The sequence below is a fragment of the Lissotriton vulgaris genome, chromosome 8 (assembly GCF_964263255.1).
Source record: "Lissotriton vulgaris chromosome 8, aLisVul1.2, whole genome shotgun sequence".
In the NCBI taxonomy this organism is placed as follows: Eukaryota; Metazoa; Chordata; class Amphibia; order Caudata; family Salamandridae; genus Lissotriton; species Lissotriton vulgaris.
The window spans coordinates 1,564,870,850-1,564,894,127 of NC_141696.1; the positions used below are offsets into that span (position 1 = coordinate 1,564,870,850).

General features: G+C 55.1%; 1 protein-coding gene across 1 annotated transcript in view; it reads right to left on the bottom strand.

The window, feature by feature from the left end:
• The window catches only part of SPAG17 (sperm associated antigen 17), a 1,900,597-nt gene that overhangs the window by 273,030 nt on the left and 1,604,289 nt on the right, over window positions 1–23,278 (bottom strand). Inside the window, exon 41 of the mRNA XM_086935838.1 lies at window positions 13,772–13,874. Coding sequence (XP_086791964.1) covers window positions 13,772–13,874 — 103 coding nt within the window. The remainder of the gene's footprint in view (window positions 1–13,771; window positions 13,875–23,278) is intronic.

Here is a 23,278-nt window from a genome sequence, read left to right on the forward strand (position 1 = left end):
GCGAGCTCAGTTTCAAGCCCTTGGAATATCACTTAGAACATAACAGAAAATCACTGTAGCACAAAATAAGTAACTACTGGTAATCAGGTAAGTACCCCCTATGCAATCCTAACCACCTTAGGAACAGGTCACGCAGGGAACCAGGACCTCACTAGCACCACCTGTACTAGCAAGAACAAACAACTAAATATCACCATACATTTAGGGGTATAGACCTGGGGACAAAACACATGATGCATAAACATACATTCAGCGGTGTAAGGAAGGAAACACATGATGCCTAAAAAAACATTCAGAGGTGTAAAAGCAAAGCACATGACGTATAGAAACACATTCAGAGGTGCAGGAAACACATGATGAATAATCTACCCATTCAGAGGTGTAAGGACAAGCAACTATGCAACACAGTCACGTAAACCACAACCTGTGGCAGTCCCAATGTCAGGGTCCTAAACGGTGCAACTGCCCACGAAGTGCTGGGCAGTTGAAGGAACGCTGGTGGGGATACGTTGGAGCCTTCCAGGGCTCAAGAACATCAATGGGGCCAATGTGGGAGCCTCGCTGGACTCTTGGAACACAGAACTGGCACTCGAGCCGCTCTGGGCTCGTAAGATAGCTGGGGGGCGGGGAGCCTCGTGGGCTCGAAGAACTGGGATGCCCCCTGAGCCTCTCGGGCTCTCAACGAACTGTAGCCAACGTTGGAGCCTCTCAGAGCTTGTGAATCAGGCGGGTGCCTTCGCTGGAGTCCCCCCTCGGGGAACTCGACATGGCCAAAAATGGGCAACGAGCCTCTCATGGGCTTGGGAGCAATGTGCGGTAGGCGGAGTCCCTCTCGGGGGACTCGGAATCACTTGAGGCCGCACGGGCCTCTTAGCACAACGAAACTCGCTCTGGAGGGGAGGGGCGGGCACCGGCAATGTGCCCCGACGCCCCTCCTCTCCCTCAACACACTGACCGGGTCGGCTGGCGGTGCTCGGCTGCGGCTCTCTCTTGGGCCGTGGTAGCGCCTGGCGGGGCTCTCCCTCCTATGGGAGCCCCGCCTTCACAAGGCGCCCAGCCCGCTTCCTTAGGGACTCCTTCTCTGGGGCGGACATCAGCTCCGGTCTCCCTCCTCACACGGGAGACCGGCAATGGAAAAAGGAAGGCTTCCCCCGGGCAGGGGGAAGCGGAAGTGACCAAATTTAGGCCCCTCCCATAGTCAGGCGGATCGAGCCTGGCTTCCGGTTTCGCCGCGGCGGCGGCACCGGCTCTCTCGCTTCTCGGGGGCAAGAGGGGTAGGCACCCTCGAAATTAAATAATAAGAAGTCAAGCGAGGTAGGCACTCGTTGGGGCCCAGGGACCCTTCGCAGAACGGGGCAAATGCCGGGTGGGCACCGGCTTGGATAAACAGTGCTCCCAAGCGCTGTGGGCATGAAAACAGCGCTCCCAGCGCTATAGGCAGGATAAAGCGCTCCCAAGCTCTAGGAAAGAAATACAGCGCTCCCAGGCGCTAGGAAGGCACAGAAAGCAACACAGTCCTTTGGCAATCCAGCATCTCAGTAGTCCAGGGGCTGGGCAGGGCTCAGGGAGGCAAGCCTTCCCCTGAGCCCAAGCAGCAGCACGCCCCTGGCAGATTCAAGCAGCAAACAAGAAAATTTTAATGGGGTCACAGCCCCTCTTTTATACACCTTTTCCTTTGTCTGTAGGTGCAGGGTGGGGGAAGAACCAGTCGCAGCTGGTCTGTGAGCACTGTTGATGGCTCAACCACCCCTTTCATTCATCAGGCAGGCTAGGGTCATCAGTCGCGCCACAGGGGGCGGAGCCAGCATTGTGTGGGGGAAACCCAGCTTCATTCAGGACACAGGCGCAGCCCCTCCCTCACATCAGCATGCTAATTTCTCCATTCACCACCGGGGAAGACCCACACAGACTTCCTGGAGCCTGGCATCCCAGCCAGCTCCAGCCAATCACTCGCCAGGCATATTTTACACTAATATGCCAACTCCTAGAAGTGGTGCTTCCGCACAAGACACAGTCGTGTCACATACATCGTTGCGAAGCATTCAATCACACAAGTGTGCACATACCAAACTTGAGCATGCACGCCTCACGCATCAGGAACTACCAGGGACACAGACATTCCCCATGCATTCCAATGGGAGGGCAGGCCAGTCTCACTCCACGCACTCAGGGAGCGCACGCACTTTACACTGCGCCACAGTGTCAAAGTGCGCAACGAACAGAAATCACTATCACTGGGTCACAAACACAAAGCAAAAAGTTCAGGAGTGAACCTGCCAGAAGGGCCAAGTCCAACACAATCCCCTTCCAGCCAAAACGCAGGGGAGAACAATCACCACCGTGATGGACTTCCCTGCTTGGGGCGATAGAACACGGACGCGGGCCCGCACTGCAGGGACACCCTCCGGTTCTACGCCACGTCTATCCATAAGAGAAGCACATACTAAAAAAATAAAACAGGCCCAACAGGCCCCACTGGTACTCCTTAGTTGTCCACGGCTAGGACCAGGCCCTAGGCCACCCAGATACCACTGGTCCCTACCAATCCACAGAGTGGGGGGTGGTAACCCGTGGCCTACAATAGCCATTCTCCACTCCCTTTCTCAGTGTAGTTCCAAACTACCACTGATCCTTCAACCTAGGGTCCGCACCCTCAAGCTGACCAGAGGTCACGGGCAAGAATGCCCCACCCTACCTCTACTTCTGAAGCACCCTCCAGAACACACTCTCCCACCTGGGATCCGAATTCACTCCTCCTTCAGCAGCAAGGCAACCACTGCAGGTCAATCCCCCATACAGCTTACCCGGTTCCTTCTCTTCAGGCAGGAGTTCCTTCTTGTAACTTCAGGGCACTACGTACAGTTGCCCTTACGTCCAGATCCGGACACACCGGCTACTGGCTCCCCAACCGAGGGACGTACCCCTTTGGTCAGATGCCTGGCACACCAGGACTTCCTTGAGGGTGACACATAACCAATGTGTCGTGTACAAGTCTGCCTGACACTCAGGACAGAAGTGGCATCACCCTGGTCACTCCTTGGCGACACAACCCTTCTGGTTGGCCCCTGACACACTGGTTACTCCACTGGGGAACCTATCCCCCTCGCACCCCTCCATCTGGACTTCTGCACCCTCCCAACTGGAGCGGTACTGCCAGATAGCAGAACTACTAGAGCCCTGCTTACAGGCGCTCCACGTTCTCTCCACACTGGGAGATCTCCCTAGACGGACGCTCCATACGGACATGCTAGGCTCCCTTACCTGGTGTTCCTAAGAAAAAAACACCCAGACTACGAAGACCAGGCTTGTGCTCCTCTGAGCCACTTCCACCACACTGGGCTGGAAGACCAGAACTTTTCTTAGGGTCACTCCCCAACAATTAACACAATGGCACAGGGGCAGGGGAAACTCCCATGAGCTTCAGGCCCACCCATGAAATCCTGTTCACTGATGTTCTACATTCTTCAAACACTCTGGGAGATCTTTCACAAATGACCTATTGGTACAGCCTAGGCCCCCGACCTGACGTTCCCTTCAGAAACATTCCAGGCCCTGACACTGGGTTTCGGGCACCTGGAGACATTCAGTCCCACCCACTCCTTCTCCTCTTGAGACAGGACGTGAGCCCCTACACCGAGACCTAGCTGGGCTACACTTAACCTCTTCCACCACACTGGGCTGGAAGACACCTCAGCCACTCCTTTTGGAATCACTCCATCCCCTATGCCTCTCTCCTCCCAGAACATTACCAACTCCAAACATCTGTCTCTAAATAGACCACAGAAATCAAAAGCCGGCTCCACTGTCTGCAGACGTTCTTGGGAAAAGTTTAACACACAGAACTTTAGGTATCTGAGCACAACAAGAGTACACAAGCATTCAGCAAGCTCCCCATCCAGAGAACTCACACACACGTCCAGTGCCACACACCATTCATCCACACACACCCCTCCCCAGACTGGTAAGGCAGTTTCTACCACCCCGGATTTCTCAACCTGACCACACGTGACACAGGTACCATAACTCCAGGGCAGGGACGGGGGACACATGCACTGAACACACTTATGCTGCCACCACTGGATCCCACCCTTCTCGTGAATCCAGAAAACACACTGCACTTAGGGGGATGATCTACCCTCCCGAGCTAGGGACACCTAACGCACAAGTTACTACTTGTGTAACAATATATCTGTAAGAGACATTAGTTAGTGATAGATTCCTTACCTTAGAATATCCCCAGGCGTCAGACTGGATCCGGAAAGTTTTGCGTAGCAGTACCCTTGCGCGTCGGTCGGCGTCGTCTGCGGCTCCGCGTCCGTCGTCGGCGGCGCCGTGATGACATCGTCGGAGTACTTAGACGCCGCCTCCGTGTGCTGACGTCAGTTCTTAGCCACAGCTTTTCCGCGCCAGAAGCGCAGAGCCATGACAAAAACCGACACTGGTGCCAAGAAACTAGGGCCCTGAAAGGGGATGACCTTAACCCTAGATATCAGTTCGCAGAACGGGGAGGATGGGTGGGTCGGTAAGGAATCTATCACTAACTAATGTCTCTTACAGATATATCGTTACACATCTGAAAGAGACACGTTAGTGATAGATTCCTTACCTTAGAATAGATACCCCAGCAATACCATCCCCGTGGTGGTGGGTCTGCGAACCAATATTCACACCAGGAAGTCCTGGAGAACGGAACGGCCAAAGTAACCGTCCCTCCGGACCTGACTTTCCAGGCAGTAGTGCCTAGCAAACGTGTGCAACGAGGCCCACGTAGCTGCCTGGCAAATGTCCTGCAAGGGCACACCTCGGCCCAAGGCAGTTGTAGTGGCCGTGGCTCGAGTGGAATGAGCCCTCAGCCCAACAGGGGGTTCCTTCTTAGCCAAGGAGTAACACGCCTGGATGCACATGATAATCCATCGAGAAATGGTTCTCTTGTGCACCGATTTCCCTTTCTTAGCGCCCGCGTACCCAACAAAGAGTTGATCATCCACCCGGAACTGGCGTGTGCGATCCAGATAGAACGAGAGCGCACGTTTTGGGTCCAGACGGTGGAGCCTCTCCTCCTCTCTCGAGGGGTGCGGAGGCGGAAAGAAGGTGGGCAATGTGATGGACTGCCCAATGTGGAAGGCCGTGACCACCTTAGGCAAGAAGGAGGGCCTAGTCCTCAAAACAACCTTGTCCGGATGGACTGAAAGGAAAGGAGGCTTACAAGAGAGAGCCTGGAGCTCACTCACTCTCCTGGCAGAGGTGATGGCTACCAGGAAGGCAGTCTTCAAAGAAAGAAGGCGAAGAGGACAGTTATGAAGTGGCTCAAAGGGAGCGCACATCAGAAATGTTAGAACCAGGTTCAAGTCCCACTGAGGCATCACGAAGGGAACAGGAGGAAAGGTATGAGTGATGCCCTTCAGAAATCTGTTTACGATAGGGGACTTGAACAAAGAAGGTTGGTCAGGCAGCCTCAGAAAGGCTGAAAGAGCTGAAAGATAGCCCTTGATAGTGCCCAGAGCAGACCCCTGCTGGGCAAGAGAAAGAAGGAAGAGAAGAACCTCAGAAAGAGGGGCATTGATGGGATCCACAGCCTTTGCTGTGCACCATGCCACAAATCTGTTCCACCTGCAGGCGTATACCGTCTTTGTGGAGGGACGCCTGGCTGCCAGAATGATGTTGCAAACTTCAGGAGGCAAGTCAAATGGCCTCAACTGTCGCTGCTCAATCTCCAAGCATGGAGGTGGAGACTGGACAGGTTCGGGTGGAGGACCGTCCCCTGCTGCTGCGACAGAAGGTCCTCCTGAAGAGGCAGACGAACCGGGGGATCGACTGACATGCTGAGTAGCTCGGGATACCAGTACCTTCGTGCCCAGTCCGGGGCCACAAGGATGACTTGTGCCCGGTCGCGCTTGATCTTCTTCAGCACTCTGGGCAGAAGAGGTATAGGCGGAAAGGCGTACAACAGACCGCAGCTCCACTCGCGACGAAAAGCGTCTCCGAGCGAGCGCCGCCTTGGAAATTCCAACGCGCAGAACTGATGACATTGCGCGTTCTCTTCGGTGGAGAATAGATCTAACCAAGGCTCTCCCCATTGCAGAAAGAGGCCTTGCGCCACGTCCGAGTTCAGACGCCATTGGTGATCCATCGAGCACCGACGGCTGAGTTTGTCCGCCCTGGCATTCAGAGAACCTGCCAGGTGTTGAACCACCAGAGTCACGCCCTGATGTTCCAGCCATTGCCAGAGGCGCAGAGCCTCCTGGCAAAGGGTCCACGACCCCACACCGCCCTGTTTGTTGCAGTATCACATGGCGGTGGTGTTGTCTGTGAACACCTGCACTGCACTCCCTCGGACAGACGGGAGGAATGCCTTCAGTGCCAGACGAATCGCCCGCAGCTCCAACATGTTGATATGGAGCCGGGACTCCGCCGGAGACCAGAGACCTCTGATCTCTGCCTCTCCCAAGTGGCCTCCCCAGCCCTGGAGGGACGCGTCCGTCACAACTACGTGCTCCGGTTGGGGAAGGGAGAGGGATCTGCCGTTGATCCAATCGCCGTCCGTGAGCCACCACTGCAGCTGTCTCGCAGTGCCCTCCGAGATCAGGACATGGTCGGACAGGTTGCCCCGGTGCTGGGCCCACTGAAACTTCAGGTCCCACTGCAGAGCCCGCATCCGCCACCGTGCGTGATGCACCAGAAGGATTCAGGAGGCCATCAGCCCCAGAAGCCGCAGAGTCAACCTGACCGAAACCCGGGATAACGGCCCGAAGATCGGAATCAGAGCCTGTATATCCCGAACCCGCTGTTCGGGCAGGTAAACCCGAAACTGCGCCGAGTTGAGAACTGCTCCGATGAAAAGGAGCTTCTGAGAGGGGCACAGGTGTGACTTCGGCACATTGATGGAAAATCCCAGCTGGTGCAGGAGATCCGCCGTAGTCTGGAGGTGGCTGACGACTATCTGGGGCGAGCCCACCTTCAACAACCAGTCGTCTAGGTAGGGGAAGACTGAGACCCCCAACCTGCGCAGATGAGCTGCGACCACCGCCATCACCTTCGTGAACACCCGTGGGGCGCTGGTAAGGCCGAAGGGGAGCACGGTAAACTGAAAGTGCTCGAGGCCTACCGTGAACCGCAGGTAACACCGGTGGGCCGGCAGGACGGGGATGTGGAAATATGCGTCCTGCAAGTCCAACGCTACCATCCAGTCTCCTGGGTCTAGGACAGCCAAGACCTGAGCCAGTGTCAGCATTTTAAACTTCTCCTTCCGGAGGAAGCCGTTGACGTTCCTCAGATCCAAGATAGGGCGTAGGCCCCTTTGCCCTTCTTGGGTACAAGGAAGTAGTGGGAGTAGCAACCACGTCCTACTTCTGGCCCAGGAACGCGCTTGATGGTCCCCTTGGCCAAGAGGGCCGAAACTTCCTCCTGCAGGAGCCGCAAGTGATCCCCCGATACGCGGTGGTGTTGCGGTGGCATGGCTTGAGGGGTCGTCTCGAAGGGGAGGGAGTAGCCCCTTCCGACGATCTGCAGCACCCACCTGTCCGAAGTGACTGTACGCCAGGGAGAGTGGTGATGGCGAACCCTGCCTCCCACTGGCGTCACATGGGCCGAAAAGCACGGACTAGGAGGGTTTAGAGGCGGATGCTGCGGGAGCAGGTGTGGACTGGCTCCGCTTGTTTCCCCGACCGCCTCCACGGCGGTTTCCACGGCTGCCGCCGCGCTGGACGACAGTTTGCGGCGAGTGGCTGGCGGCACGTGTGGGGACGCCCCTTCCTTGGCCACGAAAGGAGCGAAAGGCACCCATTTGCTGGCGCGGGGCCGAGAGGCCCAAGGACTTGGCCGTAGCCCTGGAGTCCTTAAAGCGCTCAAGCGCATGGTCTGCCTTGTCGCCAAAAAGGCGACGGCCATCGAACGGCATGTCCATGAGTGTATTTTGGACGTCTGCCGAGAAGTTGGCGGATCTCAGCCAGGCGTGGCGTCGTATCGCCACCGTCACAGCCATCGCTCTGCCCAGCGAGTCAGTAGTATGCAGTCCGCACCTGATTGAATACTTTGCTGCGTCCCGACCCTCCACAAGGGCTTGGCCGAGTTTGGCCCGTACCTCCAACGGACACTCTGGCAGCACTTCCGCCACCGTTTCCCACAGAGAGTGGGTGTAACGGCCCAAGAGGCATGCAGTGTTGGAAGACCGCAGTCCCAAAGCAAGGGATGAGAAGACCTTCTTGCCGTAGGCCTCGTACCTCTTGGATTCCCGATCGGGGGGAGTCGTCGGGAATGCGGTCTGGGAATTAGAGGCCTGGATAACCAGACTCTCGGGGGTGGGGTGGGTGGACAGGAAACAGGGGTCGCCCGGGGCCGGACGGTGGCGTCTGGCCACGTTCCGATCTACATGCGAACCTGTAGCGGGCCTGGACCAAGTGCCCAAAAGAACGTCCGTCAAGGCCTCATTAAACGGCAGCAGAGGCTCCATGGAGCATGACTGCGGCTTAAGGACCTCAGTGAGGAGGTTAGTCCTCACGGCCGCGACGGGGAGCTCAAGGCCCAAGGCCTTAGCAGCCCTCGTCAACACCACACTATAAGTAGCGCCCTCCTCCGAAGCCACGGTAGGAGGAGAGACAAATCCAGTGTCTGGAGAGGTGTCCAGGCCACTGGCCTCCCCAAGGTCTCCTGTCCAGTCCATGTTAGACTGACACTCCCTGGTCAGAGGGTCCTCAGACCCCTCCCAATTCTCCTCGTCCCCCATCTCCTGAGATTCAGGGTCACAAGTGAATGAGGTGGGTTCATAGAAATGAAAATCTCCGAACGGCGTAGAGAGCGGCGCCGATAGGAGGCATCGGGGACGGCGCCGCCCGAGGACGACGCCGGAGGGGACACCACACGGACCGACGCCGGGGGGGTCGTAAGGTCCACCGGTGACGATCCATCGCCCGAGGAGGGCCCAGCGGTGCCCTGCGGCGCCGGGCCCGAAGGCACCGACGACGCCGGGACCGCTGTACCCTGCGGCGCCGAGCCCGAGGGCACCGGCGGTGTCGGGATCGTGGAGCCCTGCGGCGCCGGGCCCGAAGGCGCCGGCGGCGTCGAGGCCGAAGCACCCGACGGTATCGGGGTCGTAGCCCCCGACCCACTAGGGCCCCCAGACAGGTTCACTGGGCCCGAAGGCGCCGTGGAACCCGTCGGAGGAGAAAGGGACCTCATGGCCATGAGGAAGCGCTCGATCTCCTCCGGCGTCGCGTTCAGCCCAGGGACTGGGGGGTATGGGGCCGAACCCCGGCCGCATCGCGCGAGCGTCGGGGGGAGTCAGAAGAGCGATGATGTCTCTTCGACTTCTTATGCTTCTTACCTGACGACTTGGACCCGGAGGAGTGGCGCCGACTCCCGGAGCTGTGACGGCTCCGTCCCCGCGACCTGTCCCTCGACCTTCCGTGGGACCGGGACCGGGACCTCACACGGCGCGGGGCCGACTGGCGGGTCTCGAGTCGCCTGCGGGACCGCTCCCGCCTGGCCTTCCTCGAAAGGGCCCGACAGTCGGAGCAGGCCTCGTCGTCATGGTCGACGCCCAAACACATCAGGCACAAGCGGTGGGGATCCGTGACCGACATGGTACGGTCGCACTCGTCGCAATGCTTGAATCCGGGCATCCCTAACGGCACCGTCGGAGTCATAAAGACTTCGAAATGGATCAAAAAAGATCACAAAAGTTTAGTCAAAAAGTACTAGGGAACTGCTCTTTCCAGATCTGCGCTGGCTGGCGCGGAAAAAAGAAGAACTGACGTCAGCATGCGGAGGCGGCGTCTAAGTACTCCGACGACGTCATCACGGCGCCCACGACGCCGACGACGGACGCGGAGCCGTAGACGACACCTACCGACGCGCAAGGGTACTGCTACGCAAAACTTTCCGGATCCAGTCTGACGCCTGGGGATATTCTAAGGTAAGGAATCTATCACTAACGTGTCTCTTTCAGATTCAAAGTGCACAAGAAACACATTTCCACAGAAATGACATTTTTAGCAAACTCCATACAATAATCCCCAAAATGTGATTTATCTAAAATGCAGAGTTTTGTAGATGTGGCCAGTTGCCACTGTGGTACAACGCAAACACAAATCCTTATCCTCACCGCTGCGTCCAATGTTAGAAATGGGATCCCTGGCTGGCCAGGGCTTACGCCAAAGTCAGTCAGAGACCACCACTCCTAAGTCAGGGCAAGGGAGTTACACGCCAAGATAACCCCTGCTCACCCTCTAGGTAACGTGGCGCAAGCAGCAAGGCTAAACTTGGAGGCGATAGGAGTTAAGTATTTGCGCACGCACCCCAGCAACAACACCCAAGGCCCACCACAAAGGAAACTCCACACAAGGTTATATATAAAAATCGCCTTTGTATTACACCAAAACACATTAGATAAAACACACACTTTACAATGTGCCAACAGGCACGGGCAGAATTTACAAGGGATATGTACAAGACAGGGCCACCTGGACCACTGTCAGGAATCAGCACTTTTAGAACTTAGAATACAATACTTGTAGGCCTAGAACTTAGAACATAGAGCCTACGGACAGTACCTCCCGACCTGGTTGCAGGGATAATGCGAGTGACCTCCTTAGTAAACTTGAGCGGGCGGCCCAGCGAAGCGGCACGACTCAGGGGAGAGTGGTGCGGCTCGAGGCTTGAGCGGGCGGCCGGCAAGGTACAAGCGTTTCTCTGGGGCGACCAATGTGTGCGGCTCAGAGGGGGGGGGGGGGCAGGATGCGGGCGGCCCAGCGAAGCGGCGCAGCTCAGGGGAGAGTGGTGCTGCCCGAGGCTTGAGCGGGCGGCCAGGCACGAGCTGCCGAGGGGAGTGAGCGAGGCACACTTCAGGCGAGGCCCCAGGGGCCCAAGGGAGATCAGACAAGTCCCAGCAATTTGTCAGGGAAGGCACAATAGAGTCCACTGGTCCTGGGACTCTGGTCAGGGGGCGAGCTCAGTATCAAGCCCTTGGAATATCACTTAGAACATAACAGAAAATCACTGTAGCACAAAACAAGTAACTACTGGTAATCAGGTAAGTACCCCCTACGCAATCCTAACCACCTTGGAACAGGTCACGCAGGGAACCAGGACCTCACTAGCACCACCTGTACTAGCAAGAACACCAACTAAATATCACCATACATTTAGGGGTACAGACCTGGGGACAAAACACATGATGCATAAACATACATTCAGCGGTGTAAGGAAGGAAACACATGATGCCTAAAAAAACATTCAGAGGTGTAAAAGCAAAGCACATGACGTATAGAAACACATTCAGAGGTGCAGGAAACACATGATGAATAATCTACCCATTCAGAGGTGTAAGGACAAGCAACTATGCAACACAGTCACGTAAACCACAACCTGTGGCAGTCCCAATGTCAGGGTCCTAAACGGTGCAACTGCCCACGAAGTGCTGGGCAGTTGAAGGAACGCTGGTGGGGATACGTTGGAGCCTTCCAGGGCTCAAGAACATCAATGGGGCCAATGTGGGAGCCTCGCTGGACTCTTAGAACACAGAACTGGCAATCGAGCCTCTCTGGGCTCGTAAGATAGCTGGGGGGCGGGGAGCCTCGTGGGCTCGAAGAACTGGGATGCCCCCTGAGCCTCTCGGGCTCTCAAGGAACTGTAGCCAACGTTGGAGCCTCTCAGGGCTCGTGAATCAGGCGGGGGCCTTCGCTGGAGTCCCCCCTCGGGGAACTCGACATGGCCAAAAATGGGCAACGAGCCTCTCATGGGCTCGGGAGCAATGTGCGGTAGGCGGAGTCCCTCTCGGGGGACTCGGAATTACTTGAGGCCGCACGGGCCTCTTAGCACAATGAGACTCGCTCTGGAGGGGAGGGGCGGGCACCGGCAATGTGCCCCGACGCCCCTCCTCTCCCTCAACACACTCACCGGGTCGGCTGGCGGTGCTCAGCTGCGGCTCTCTCTTGGGCCGTGGTAGCGCCTGGCGGGGCTCTCCCTCCTCATGGGAGCCCCGCCTTCACAAGGCGCCCAGCCCGCTTCCTCAGGGACTCCTTCTCCGGGGCGGACATCAGCTCCGGTCTCCCTCCTCACACGGGAGACCGGCAATGGAAAAAGGAAGGCTTCCCCCGGGCAGGGGGAAGCGGAAGTGACCAAATTTAGGCCCCTCCCATAGTCAGGCGGATCGAGCCTGGCTTCCGGTTTCGCCGCGGCAGCGGCACCGGCTCTCTCGCTTCTCGGGGGCAAGAGGGGTAGGCACCCTCGAAATTAAATAATAAGAAGTCAAGCGAGGTAGGCACTCGCTGGGGCCCAGGGACCCTTCGCAGAACGGGGCAAATGCCGGGTGGGCACCGGCTTGGATAAACAGCACTCCCAAGCGCTGTGGGCATGAAAACAGCGCTCCCAGCGCTATAGGCAGGATAAAGCGCTCCCAAGCGCTAGGAAAGAAATACAGCGCTCCCAGGCGCTAGGAAGGCACAGAAAGCAACACAGTCCTTTGGAAATCCAGCATCTCAGCAGTCCAGGGGCTGGGCAGGGCTCAGGGAGGCAAGCCTTCCCCTGAGCCCAAGTAGCAGCAGGCCTCTGGCAGATTCAAGCAGCAAACAAGAACATTTTAATGGGGTCACAGCCCCTCTTTTATACACCTTTTCCTTTGTCTGTAGGTGCAGGGTGGGGGCAGAACCAGTCACAGCTGTTCTGTAAGCACTGTTGATAGCTCAACCACCCCTTTCATTCATCAGGCAGGCTAGGGTCATCAGTCGCACCACAGGGGGCGGAGCCAGCATTGTGTGGGGAAAACCCAGCTTCATTCAGGACACAGGCGCAGCCCCTCCCTCACATCAGCATGCTAATCTCTCCATTCACCACCGGGGAAGACCCACACAGACTTCCTGGAGCCTGGCATCCCAGCCAGCTCCAGCCAATCACACGCCAGGCATATTTTACACTAATATGCCAACTCCTAGAAGAGGCGCTTCCGCACAAGACACAGTCATGTCACATACATCGTTGCGAAGCATTCAATCACACGAGTGTGCACATACCAAACTTGAGCATGCACGCCTCGCGCATCAGGAACTACCAGGGACACAGACATTCCCCATGCATTCCTATGGGAGGGCAGGCCAGTCTCACTCCACGCACTCAGGGAGCGCACGCACTTTACACTGCGCCACAGTGTCAAAGTGCGCAACGACCAGAAATCACTATCACTGGGTCACAAACACAAAGCAAAAAGTTCAGGAGTGAACCTGCCAGGCAGAAGGGCCAAGTCCAACAGTCGCTCAGAGTTGCAAAAGGAAAGTGTAGAGGATGCATGAAGGTGCATAAGTAGGGGTGCAATGATTATATAGGCAGAGTGTGAAGGAAGAGCAGTGACTAGATGGAAAGAGTGTGAGGTTGCCTGTGGGTGGCTTGAGGACCACTAAAAATACCAGGATCTCTGTCTTCCACTGTCCTGGGCTATCTCTAAATCTTCCCTCTTTACTTCTGATCCAAGGGGATCAATAGCTATGAACTCTCTTGCAAATTACACATTTTTCGATGGAAGAAAGTGTTTTAACCTCCTTGCAGCTCTCACCCTGGGAACACCAGGGAGTTGCTCTCATTGTTCAAGTCATCATAAGAGACTCCTAAGTGGAAAAAGAGTCCTGTTCATGGTGCATTGGGCTGCTGCACAGGCCATGGCCCGTCAGTCAGCAAGCACCGTGGGGTTGTACTGTACAATCTGAGTAGGTGCAATCCTTATGTGCTGCGCTCAAACTTCACCTCACATCCACAGACACCAGAACAGTCAGCTCCCTGGGGTTACCTGCTTCGCTCCCAGTCCTCAGCGGATCTCTCTGGTTGAGCCATGGGGGGCGGAGGGTCCGGCTTTGGCGCCACACTGAGTTCATACATCGCAGCGATATCAGCTACAACAAAAAGAGAGCGGTCCATCAAAAGGTGCAGCATTAGTAACGAGAAACAAGCTTTAGTAATGAGTTACTACTCAGCACCACTTACAAACGAGAACAATAGCCATCTGCAGTATGTTTGGTATTTATTTCTCACCAGCACTATCATTAGTTCCGCCAGACACGTCACACGACAAACAATAATAATATTAATAATAATAAACTAGAAATACTAGAAAAATCCCCAGTTATTCTCAAAAGGCACAGCCGGGGGGTGGGGGGCGGGGACATGAAGTTGGCCTTAAATAACTCCTAACAAATGGAACACAGGAAATTATTTGTGGAAAAATGCAAAGGGCAGGACGTTCGAAAGGCAATGCAAACACACAAAAAACACTGCACTGAACAGTCAGGCTGAAGAAAGAGGGAAAGAAGGACATTCCAATGCGGCCACCGAAAAAGCTCTTCAGGTGATTGGGCAGCTGAATGAGAGCAGGAGGAACACAGAAGAAGCGCCTTGAAGGACCTGTGCAGATACAGTGAGGTGTGCAGTGCCTGGGTCCAGGTGGAAGGGCCGGCTTTAGCGCTGGTGGGGCCCCACACCCCAGGACTGCCACCTCGGATCCTCTCACTACCACCTGCAAAGGTGCCCCTCGGCTCTCTCCAGTCAATATTGCTAAACACAGCGTCCCCTTGAGGTCACAGCGCCCCCTCCACAGGTCAAAGCCCAGTGCGGCTGCACCAGTCGCACTGCCCTAAAGCCGGCCTGGGTGGAATACTTCGTCCCATAGTCTGGCAGCAAAGAGAGGTGGGTGCAGCAGGACTCCCCACCAGGGGCATTCATTTGTTGGGGGCATGGGTGACCCTTTCAAAGTGCAGAGGGCCATGGTATAAAACTCTCACACATAGCATGGCACATGACACACCCCTCTCACACTCGACATGGCACATAACACAGATGTGACAAGGCACATACCTCTCACCCCATGCCTGGCCTATGGACTACTGTAACGTTATTATTAACTGTGCGATTACTTAAAATCTTTACAGTATAAAACACATAAACAACACCCCCCTCTCAAGTACCCTTCCCGCAGTAAAAACCCAAAATAGCACCGTGGCTACGCAGGGTCTATTTACTACTTTGTATCCATTTACAAATTCAATTAAAAGATTTTATTTTTATTTTTTAAGTAAAACTATTGGGTTAGCAACGTTTCGCATCTTTGCCCCTCTAAGGATCAATGGTTATATAAAGATTCTAACAGGGTGGTTCTCTCCATACTACTAATTGTCATTAAGATGAATTCTTAACAAGCCCCCTGTCTGGCCCCAAGTTTGATTTCTGATTCCAGTTGCCTTGCAAGAAACCCCTGAATTAGGTGACTACTGACAGAGTTAGGGCACCAGATCATTTTCATTGCAGAATGACAGAACCCCTGAGTTCTGTGGCCTTTTGTTGGAAATATGGTGCAATTCTAATTTGATGGATACACTTGCCCACCCTGGTAAGTAAGCAAGTTGTGGTTTCTGAGAAGCACCAGTCCGAGGCCTCTCTGCAGGTTCTGAAGCCCAAGTCCCTTAGGGCCGCGCGCAGCAAACGATGACGATCGCTGGCCAGCTGTGAACAGCAGCATAAAAGGTGTCGCCAGGATTCTCTGTGGTAGTTGCATAACCGGCAGGAGATGGTGCTGTCAGTTCGTGCCCATTTTGGGTTAAAATCCAAACTCGTGAGGGCCAGGCGGTGCAAGTATAGAATTTTCTTTCTTGCTTGAGCTGAAAGTGAATCTTGCAAATATGGTTGAACTTTGCCAGGAGTATATGACTTGTCCAGGGCCAATGTGAGGGAGTTATAACGGAGTGATGAGCGATCCAGTTCAAACGAGATGGTCTGGACTTGGCGCTTTACAGCTAGGGCCCAGGCAGAATAAGGACTTCCCTGAAGGGGCATGCTCTTTCCCTCGATTTTCAATAGGTTTAGTTTAGTTTAGTTTAAAGGAGCTTATAAAGCGCCTGGTGACGCCTCCCGGGTCTATTGCTTGTTCCAACTTGGAGTGCCATGGGGAGCCCGCTACCCTGAAAATACATTTTAGAGAATATTTGAGATTGTTTCCAGGGGCTTTCAGTACTCTGATGTAATATTTTATTAGGTCCCCCTGTAGTACCAACTCCGGGCGGTTCAAACCTATTTCCAGCCTTAGCCTGGTGTTCCTTGCTTGTCTAGGAGCTTGTACCACAGTCTTGTAAGCTTTCATCTGGGCCGCATTGATGACTTTCTCAAGTGCTCCTGGGAAGGCTAAGTGACCATACATGATTGAGGGAATCAGTTTTGCCCTAAGTACAGTTAGCATGGGTTCTATAGATGGACTAATTAGGCGATGGCTTAGACGTCTGAAAGACAGGATTATTTTGTTAATTCTTGGTGTTAACTCCTTTATGTGTTTGGCTACAGTGGCCCTCTCCGACACCCATACCCCCAGATAATTGTAGGATGTGGCTGTCCTGATTCGGTGCTCACCCAAAGACCATGTTGCTTGTTTTCTGTGGGGGTATTTACCAAAGATTACTATCTTGGTCTTGCTCTCATTGATCCGTAGGCTATTTTCCTTGTTGTATATTGCAAGACTATCTAATGCTCTTTGGAGCCCCACCCTGGTGTTGTCCATGACAACTCTATCATCCGCATACTGAAGGGTTCCCAGGGCCAACTTCTCCAATCTCGGAGGTACTAGGCTGGCATCTTTCTGGGCATGCCCCATGTCTGCAGTGTGCAAGTTGAATAGTAGGGGGGCCAAAACACAACCCTGCTTTAGTCCGGTATTAGTTTCAATTCTTGGTGTTACGATTGTTGGACTTAATTTGACCTGGACCCATGTCCCCTCATAGAGGGCTTTTATAGCTTTTAGCAGGGTTTGAGGGATCCCCCAAGATTTGAGTTTTGCCCATAACCATCTTCGATTGACTCGGTCGAAGGCCGTGGAGCGGTCTATGAAGCAGCAAAACAGGGGCAGCTTGTTCCTCAAAACGGCTTGCTTCGAGAGGTAAGAAGGCGCTATGATATTGTCCATGGTGGAGCTATTGGCCCTAAAGCCAGTCTGAAAAGGCGGGAGAATGCCTGTAGGAGAGTAGGGTCTGCAATCCTATGATCACCCAGATTTTTTGCTTTTGTTTCACTGGTTTACGACTTTCTCTGGCTGTGGGCCTGCCAATCAGACCCACAGCCTGGCTGTTCTCTTTCTAAATTACGACATGTACCCTAGGTGCATTTACCAATTGGTACTGGGCCACCTTATCAGACCCTGTAACTCAGGGCATAGGTGTACCCAGGGCTGCCAGGGGCTGCAGCATGTATTATGCCACCCCTGGCTGGCCTCCTAAATTTGACACACTGGCTGCATGACAGCTGGGGCAAGGTCGTGTAATCACCCTTTGCTGTAGGTGTAGTATACCTATACCTAACCCTAAAATGGACACACAGATTCCTATCAGTCACTCCTATGGCAGGCCTTGACAATCCTGAAGGCAGAGTGCTTGGAATCGTGTGAGATGGTGCTCTGGCATGAGCTGAGCCTGTCTGCAGCTTGCGGAACCAAGTCCAAATAGCTGTTCCATGATATCGCATACCATATACTCTTAAGTGCATTATAATCCTCGCGGTTAAATGCTAACTTTGGTATTGCTTTGTCAAAACATGTCGAGTAAGGTGTCATATGAATTGGAATACTAACCCCTCGCCAATTCTGGCGACGGGGTTAGCATTCCACCCTTCTAGAGGGACACGACATGTATGTAACTGTGAACCCCGGTTAAAGTTAACTGAAGCCTCAGCTCCACAAAATGGATGCTGCCACCACAGACACGAGTCTGACCTCCTGCTGCTGGGAGTCCTTCCAGCGAGGGAGGCCTGGACAAAGGGTTTCCTGTCCGGGGCGGTGCTAGCACCGTCCCAGACATGGTTTTGTGTATCCTGGGTAGGCAGGAAGGTGACTGCTGAGTGGCACCCCGGTGCTCACTACGCATAGGCCGGTCTGAACCAGTTCCAGGGGCACACCAGCCCCTGGCCTGGGGAAGTCCGGCATGGCAGAGGGGTGTAACCACCCCCCTCCTGGTCCCACCCATAGGCAGGACCTAGTCACCGGGTCAGCCCCCTTTTTTAGTATAAAGATGGGAGCGGGCCCCCTTTTCAAATTAGATCATCTTTGGAATCAAGACACGACTTTCTGCGAAAGGACTTCACGATTTCTTCATCAAGATTCTCCCTTGTGGCTAAGGAGTAGTCACCCTGCATCCGCAGGCACCATCCTAAAGAACACTGCGGTCTGCTGCAAGTCCTTCATCACGAATCCGACGACCCAGCTCGATGAGACCCCGCTTCCCTGGCACCTCTGACCTCTACTCACCTCTACAGCAAAGCTGAGAACCGTGAGTGCGACGAGACCTCGAGGGACCGACGATCGCCAAGACTGCACGACATCTTTACTGCAAGCCCACCGTGTCCTCCACGGGTGAGTGCTTTGGGGTCCGAGAAGCCCCGACCCTGCGCAGCTCCAGCACCCAAGATCAGCCTCCCTGCATCTCCACGATCTGCGTGGGGCCCTTCTGCTGTTTGCTGTGCACCGCGTTGTTTGGCTACTAGCCGGCTGGCTTGTGGCCTTCTGAACGACGCCCGACGACATCACTGCTGCTGGTCTGGTTGCTCCAGACTGGCCCTTGCTTCCTTCTTCAAGAGAGGCACCCCGGACCCTCCTGGTCCACTCCAGACGCCATTTTAGGTCCACCGCGTGGGCTTGAATTTGCCAAGGCTTTGTTGCCCAATCCTGGGTCCAGCGACGCCGACAGCTTCTATCTTCGTGGGACAGCTCGATCCTCCTTCCTGGTCGCCGACAACGCCTTCTGGTCCGTGAGATCTCCGAGCCCAGCGTCACCCACACGCCTTGTCGAGGTGGCTACCATCCGGTGCCCTCCTGGTGCCCACTGACTACTGGCTAGTAGTCTCGAACTTGGTCCCCTCTGCTTTCAGGTGTCATCTTCCATCGATCCAGGCTTGGATCCACCGAACTTTCTTCACTGGTCGCCTGCCAGCAACTTCTTTCTTCCAGGCTCCTGGTCCGTCAACGAGGATTCCCGACGTCTTTTGAGTCCTATGCAGCTGCAGGCCCTGGGCTAGGTAACTTCGGCATTTCGGTGCCCCAGCATAGCCTCACTATCCAAGGGTCAGAATCTACTTTCGTTTTCTCCCTACCAGGTCGGGTTCGCCCGAGAACACTAACTTTGCAATTCCTAGCTACCATAGACTTTGTCCCGCATCTCGCGGGAGAGTGCACACACTGCACCCGAGTCCCCTGGGTCTCCTAGAAGTAATCTAACAATTCTATAGTCAAGTCCTAGCGATTCCAAAGCCTATTAGTACTGTACTTACCTGCTAGTAATTTCGCATTCCACTTTTCAAGTATATGGTTTTCCGTGCCCCTCGGGCATTTGTATATACTGTGCTAACTTAAGTATTTTTGTAAGAGTTTTGGTTTGTGCTTAGTACCCTGTCCTCATAAAGAGTACAGGGCTGTTGTGATCTTTAATAAATAACTGTTTATTTTCATAACACTTGTGTGGTGTCCTTTCACTTGGTGTTCAAGGGGTATATGTGGTATAACAGCTGGCTTAACACGCCCTCACGAGTCTTTAGCCTTAGACTGCTCGTATCCACGCTACTAGGATAGCTGGTCTATAAGGTTGACTTACAACCAATCATCAATAAGGGTTGCTGGACTGATACATAGTGTTCACTAGAATAGTGACCACTGCATATCAGGCCACCTTCTCACATTGGTGAGCAGCGGTTGGGATTTGAGCTTGCTGTTGTTTTACCACACATATCCTAAGAATATCTTGTTGAAAGATCACATAAGTACTGTTAGTACATATAACTAAGCTTAGAATACTCTGAGTTCTACTGAACCAGCTGTTGAGGCTCCTCAAGGCTTAGCACACCTTGGCTGCAACTCTTAGCAAGGGATCAGTAGGTAAACACATAGTGTAGGTAGGTGCATCACTTACACCACACTAGAAACAGTATGTCGGACAAAGGAGGAAACTCTGAGTCTCCCCTTGTGTCAGTTGACCCTCCACAGGTCATCCCTTCAAGATATACTGTGCTTAGCTTCCATGAGTTACGACAAGTATGTACCTCTAGGAAGATTAAGCAAGGGGCTAACCCCACCACCTCCTTTCTGATTGGTCTCCTAGAGACTTATGATGCCAGAAAGGCTGAGAAACTTCTTTGCCTTTCTAATCCAGAAGGAGGCATGCCTCCCCTTGAGGGAACCAGAGGTGACCCTGACCTCATCCACCTCTCAACTGAGAATGAAGATGTGGAGGAGGATGAGGATGAGGATCCCTCTGGAGATGAGGCAGATAAGGGACAGGTAGAAGTCAGTAGACTAACCAGGTCCAACTTAAGCAAACATGACAGTGGTACTGGGGGGGGGCGTGGCTTGGGCGCCGATGGCGATGGTCGCCTGAGAGCTCGGCTCCGGGACTGAGCCCGGAATTATCCTGAACATCGGAGGCTGAGGGGCACCCCAGACCCCGCATTCGGTTGAGCGAGGCGACGACACCCTCCCGAGGGCCCTGGTGGAGTTTGGACGGAGGTGGCTTTGAAGAAATGCCGAAGTTTGCGGAGTGGCGGAGTGCGACCCAATATGGCGCCCGGACCCCTTTGTCCCCTTGATCGAACCTACGGAGTTGAGGAGGTCTCGCGGGTGTCGCCCGGCACCCGGCTTCACCAGCCTCAGTTGTTTTAGACATTGGACATTGGCTGGTTCGGACCCTCTACGGCGGGACCATACTCGTTTAGACGACCGGGCGGGTGCCCACGCGTTAGAGGGCACCGGGCACGGGTGCACTCAGTTCTAGGCAGTGGTTGGCACCGCGACTCCGCAACTAGCTGCGAGTTCCTGGCCACCCCAACTACATGGATGGCGCGACACTCGGGCGCCACAGGACAACCGGGGGAGTTGGTGGCCCTCCCCCCGGAGCTATAGTGGGTGAACGGGCCTGCCCGACTTGGAGACGGGTGTCTCCGCCCCCTTATCGGTGCCCTCGGACGCCGTGGCGGTGGCGTGAGCCGAAACGGCGGAGTCTCCACAGGCTCTGGAGAAGGAGATCGCCCATTCCGGACTGGAGGGCGAAACCCCGGGAAAGTCGTGCTGGGCACTTGCACACGGAGGCGACTACTCCGGGACCTTTGCGGAGAGCCCCTGGCAGCATGGGGAAACCTAAAGGAGCCAAGGGATCCAGCCAGGCCACCTCGGACTCTGAGGCCCAGGACAAGGAAGAACATGGAGATCCTAAAAGACCTGGTGGCGCACCACTCCAGCAACAATTCGACCGTGTACTGGAAGCCATAGAGGCAACTCGGTCGGCCCTACAACAGGACATTGCCCAGGTGGCGACTGGCCTGGGCCTCCTTAGGGCAGACCACGGTAAACTCTCGGACCGGGTCAAGGAGGTGGAGAGTACGGTGAAGACTATCGAACCGGCGCAGAGAACCCTGGCTGCGACGATAAAGGATGCCATGTCCCGAATCGAGACCCTCGAACGGAGGGCGGAGGATGCGGAAGGCCGAAACAGGAGGAATAACATTCGGGTAGTGGGCCTGCCGGAAAAGGTTGAGGAAGGCGATATGGTGCGCTACCTGGAGACCTGGCTCCGAGACACGGTGGTCCCGGAGGGCCTGTCCTCCTTTTACACTCTAGAACGGGCCCACAGAGTTCCAGCGCGGCCCCCACAGCAGGGACGAGCCCCGAGGCCGGTGGTGGCGCGGTTGCTACATTTCCGGGACAGAGACCTGATCCTAAATGCCGCCAGACACAATGGCCCGTTCCAGGTTGCAAACAGCCAGGTGAATATCTTCCCTGACTATACCTACGAGACGCAGCGCAAGCGGTTCTCCTTCCTGGCGGTTAAGCGTGCACTCAGGAGTGAGGGCATCCAATATTCACTCCTATTTCCCGCGAGGCTCCGAGTCATTGTCGACGACAAAACCCAGTTCTTCGACACCCCGGAGGAGGCCTGTGACTGGCTCGAACTGTACCGAACAGGGAAGGATGGTTACAACGCCTCGACCCATCAGGCGGAGGAGCCGGAACAAAGGAGGCGATCTAAAAGGGTCAGGAACCGCCGCGGCCGCACGGGAGGACCCTCGACAGCGGAGACATCATCTGAGCGGAGGGGAGTGTTGGAAGTTCTGTCGGAACTGTCGGGAGCAAGGGGCGAAGACGTCGAAGAGGAGGAGGAAAACCCGGGTGCTCAGGGGGCACCATCGGACTCGGAAGACTCAGTGGCAGACAGTACCCACACACCGGTGATCACACCGAAATCGGTGGAGGACCTTTTGGACGGACAAGGGTAATGGGATAGGTTGCCTTGTTTTGGGTGGGGGCCCGGCAGGGGGGAGGCGGCTGCCGTTCTTTATTGCTGACAATGGAAGAGGGAGGGTTGGGAGGCTTCTACTCTTGCCCCGAAAGATTTTGACACGGGGGGGCTTATTATAGTCCTGGTAGCCTGGGCGACGAGGGCCCACTGCCTCCGCTCAGCCCGCACCTGGCCCATAAGGCCTTCCTACGGTGGCGACCGTAGGACTAGTGGGGTTTTTGGGGTTGTTCTCCGTAGAAGTTTGGATGGGATCTAGATGGTGCAGTTTGGGTCCTGTTCTGGGGTGGTTGGGAGGGGGTTTTGTTGGTTTTTGGGGGGTTTGGTTCTGGTTGGGGAAAATGGCCGCCGACAGCGCTGGGAGGATTGATGTTTTTTCTTTGTGGGGACCCGGACGGGGAGACTGTGCAAGAACACTTTGGGACAATGGCTGATGTTGCTAACTTGAAATGTATTACTTGGAACGTGAGGGGGCTTCACACTATGTCTAGGCGTCACAAGGTCCACGCTTATTTAGTGCGTAGGGGAGTGCAAATGGCGCTGCTGCAGGAAACGCATCTGAACAAGGCGGAAGGGGCGGCGCTTCAGCGTAGGTGGCGAGGGCAGGTCTTCTCCACGGCGTACTCTGCTTATGCCAGGGGGGCGCTAATATGGATCAGGGCAGGAGTCCCCTTCCAGGTCACGAGGACAGTGTTGGACCCAGAGGGGCGCTTCGTGGCCATATCAGGCACGCTAGGAGGGAGGGACTTGAATGTTTGCTGTGTGTATGCCCCTAATGTGGACCAGACTGCCTTCCTTTCCGGGTTATCGGGCTCGTTGGCCCACTTTTTCACCGGTCCCCTCCTGCTGGGGGGAGACTTTAACTCCGTGGTAGATGTAGACATAGACCGCTCGCATCCCCCGCTCCCCGACTCCCCGGTCCGGCGGACGGCTAAGGGCCGTCAAGATTGGCAGACCCGCTGGGGTTTGACGGACATATGGAGGGCGCATCA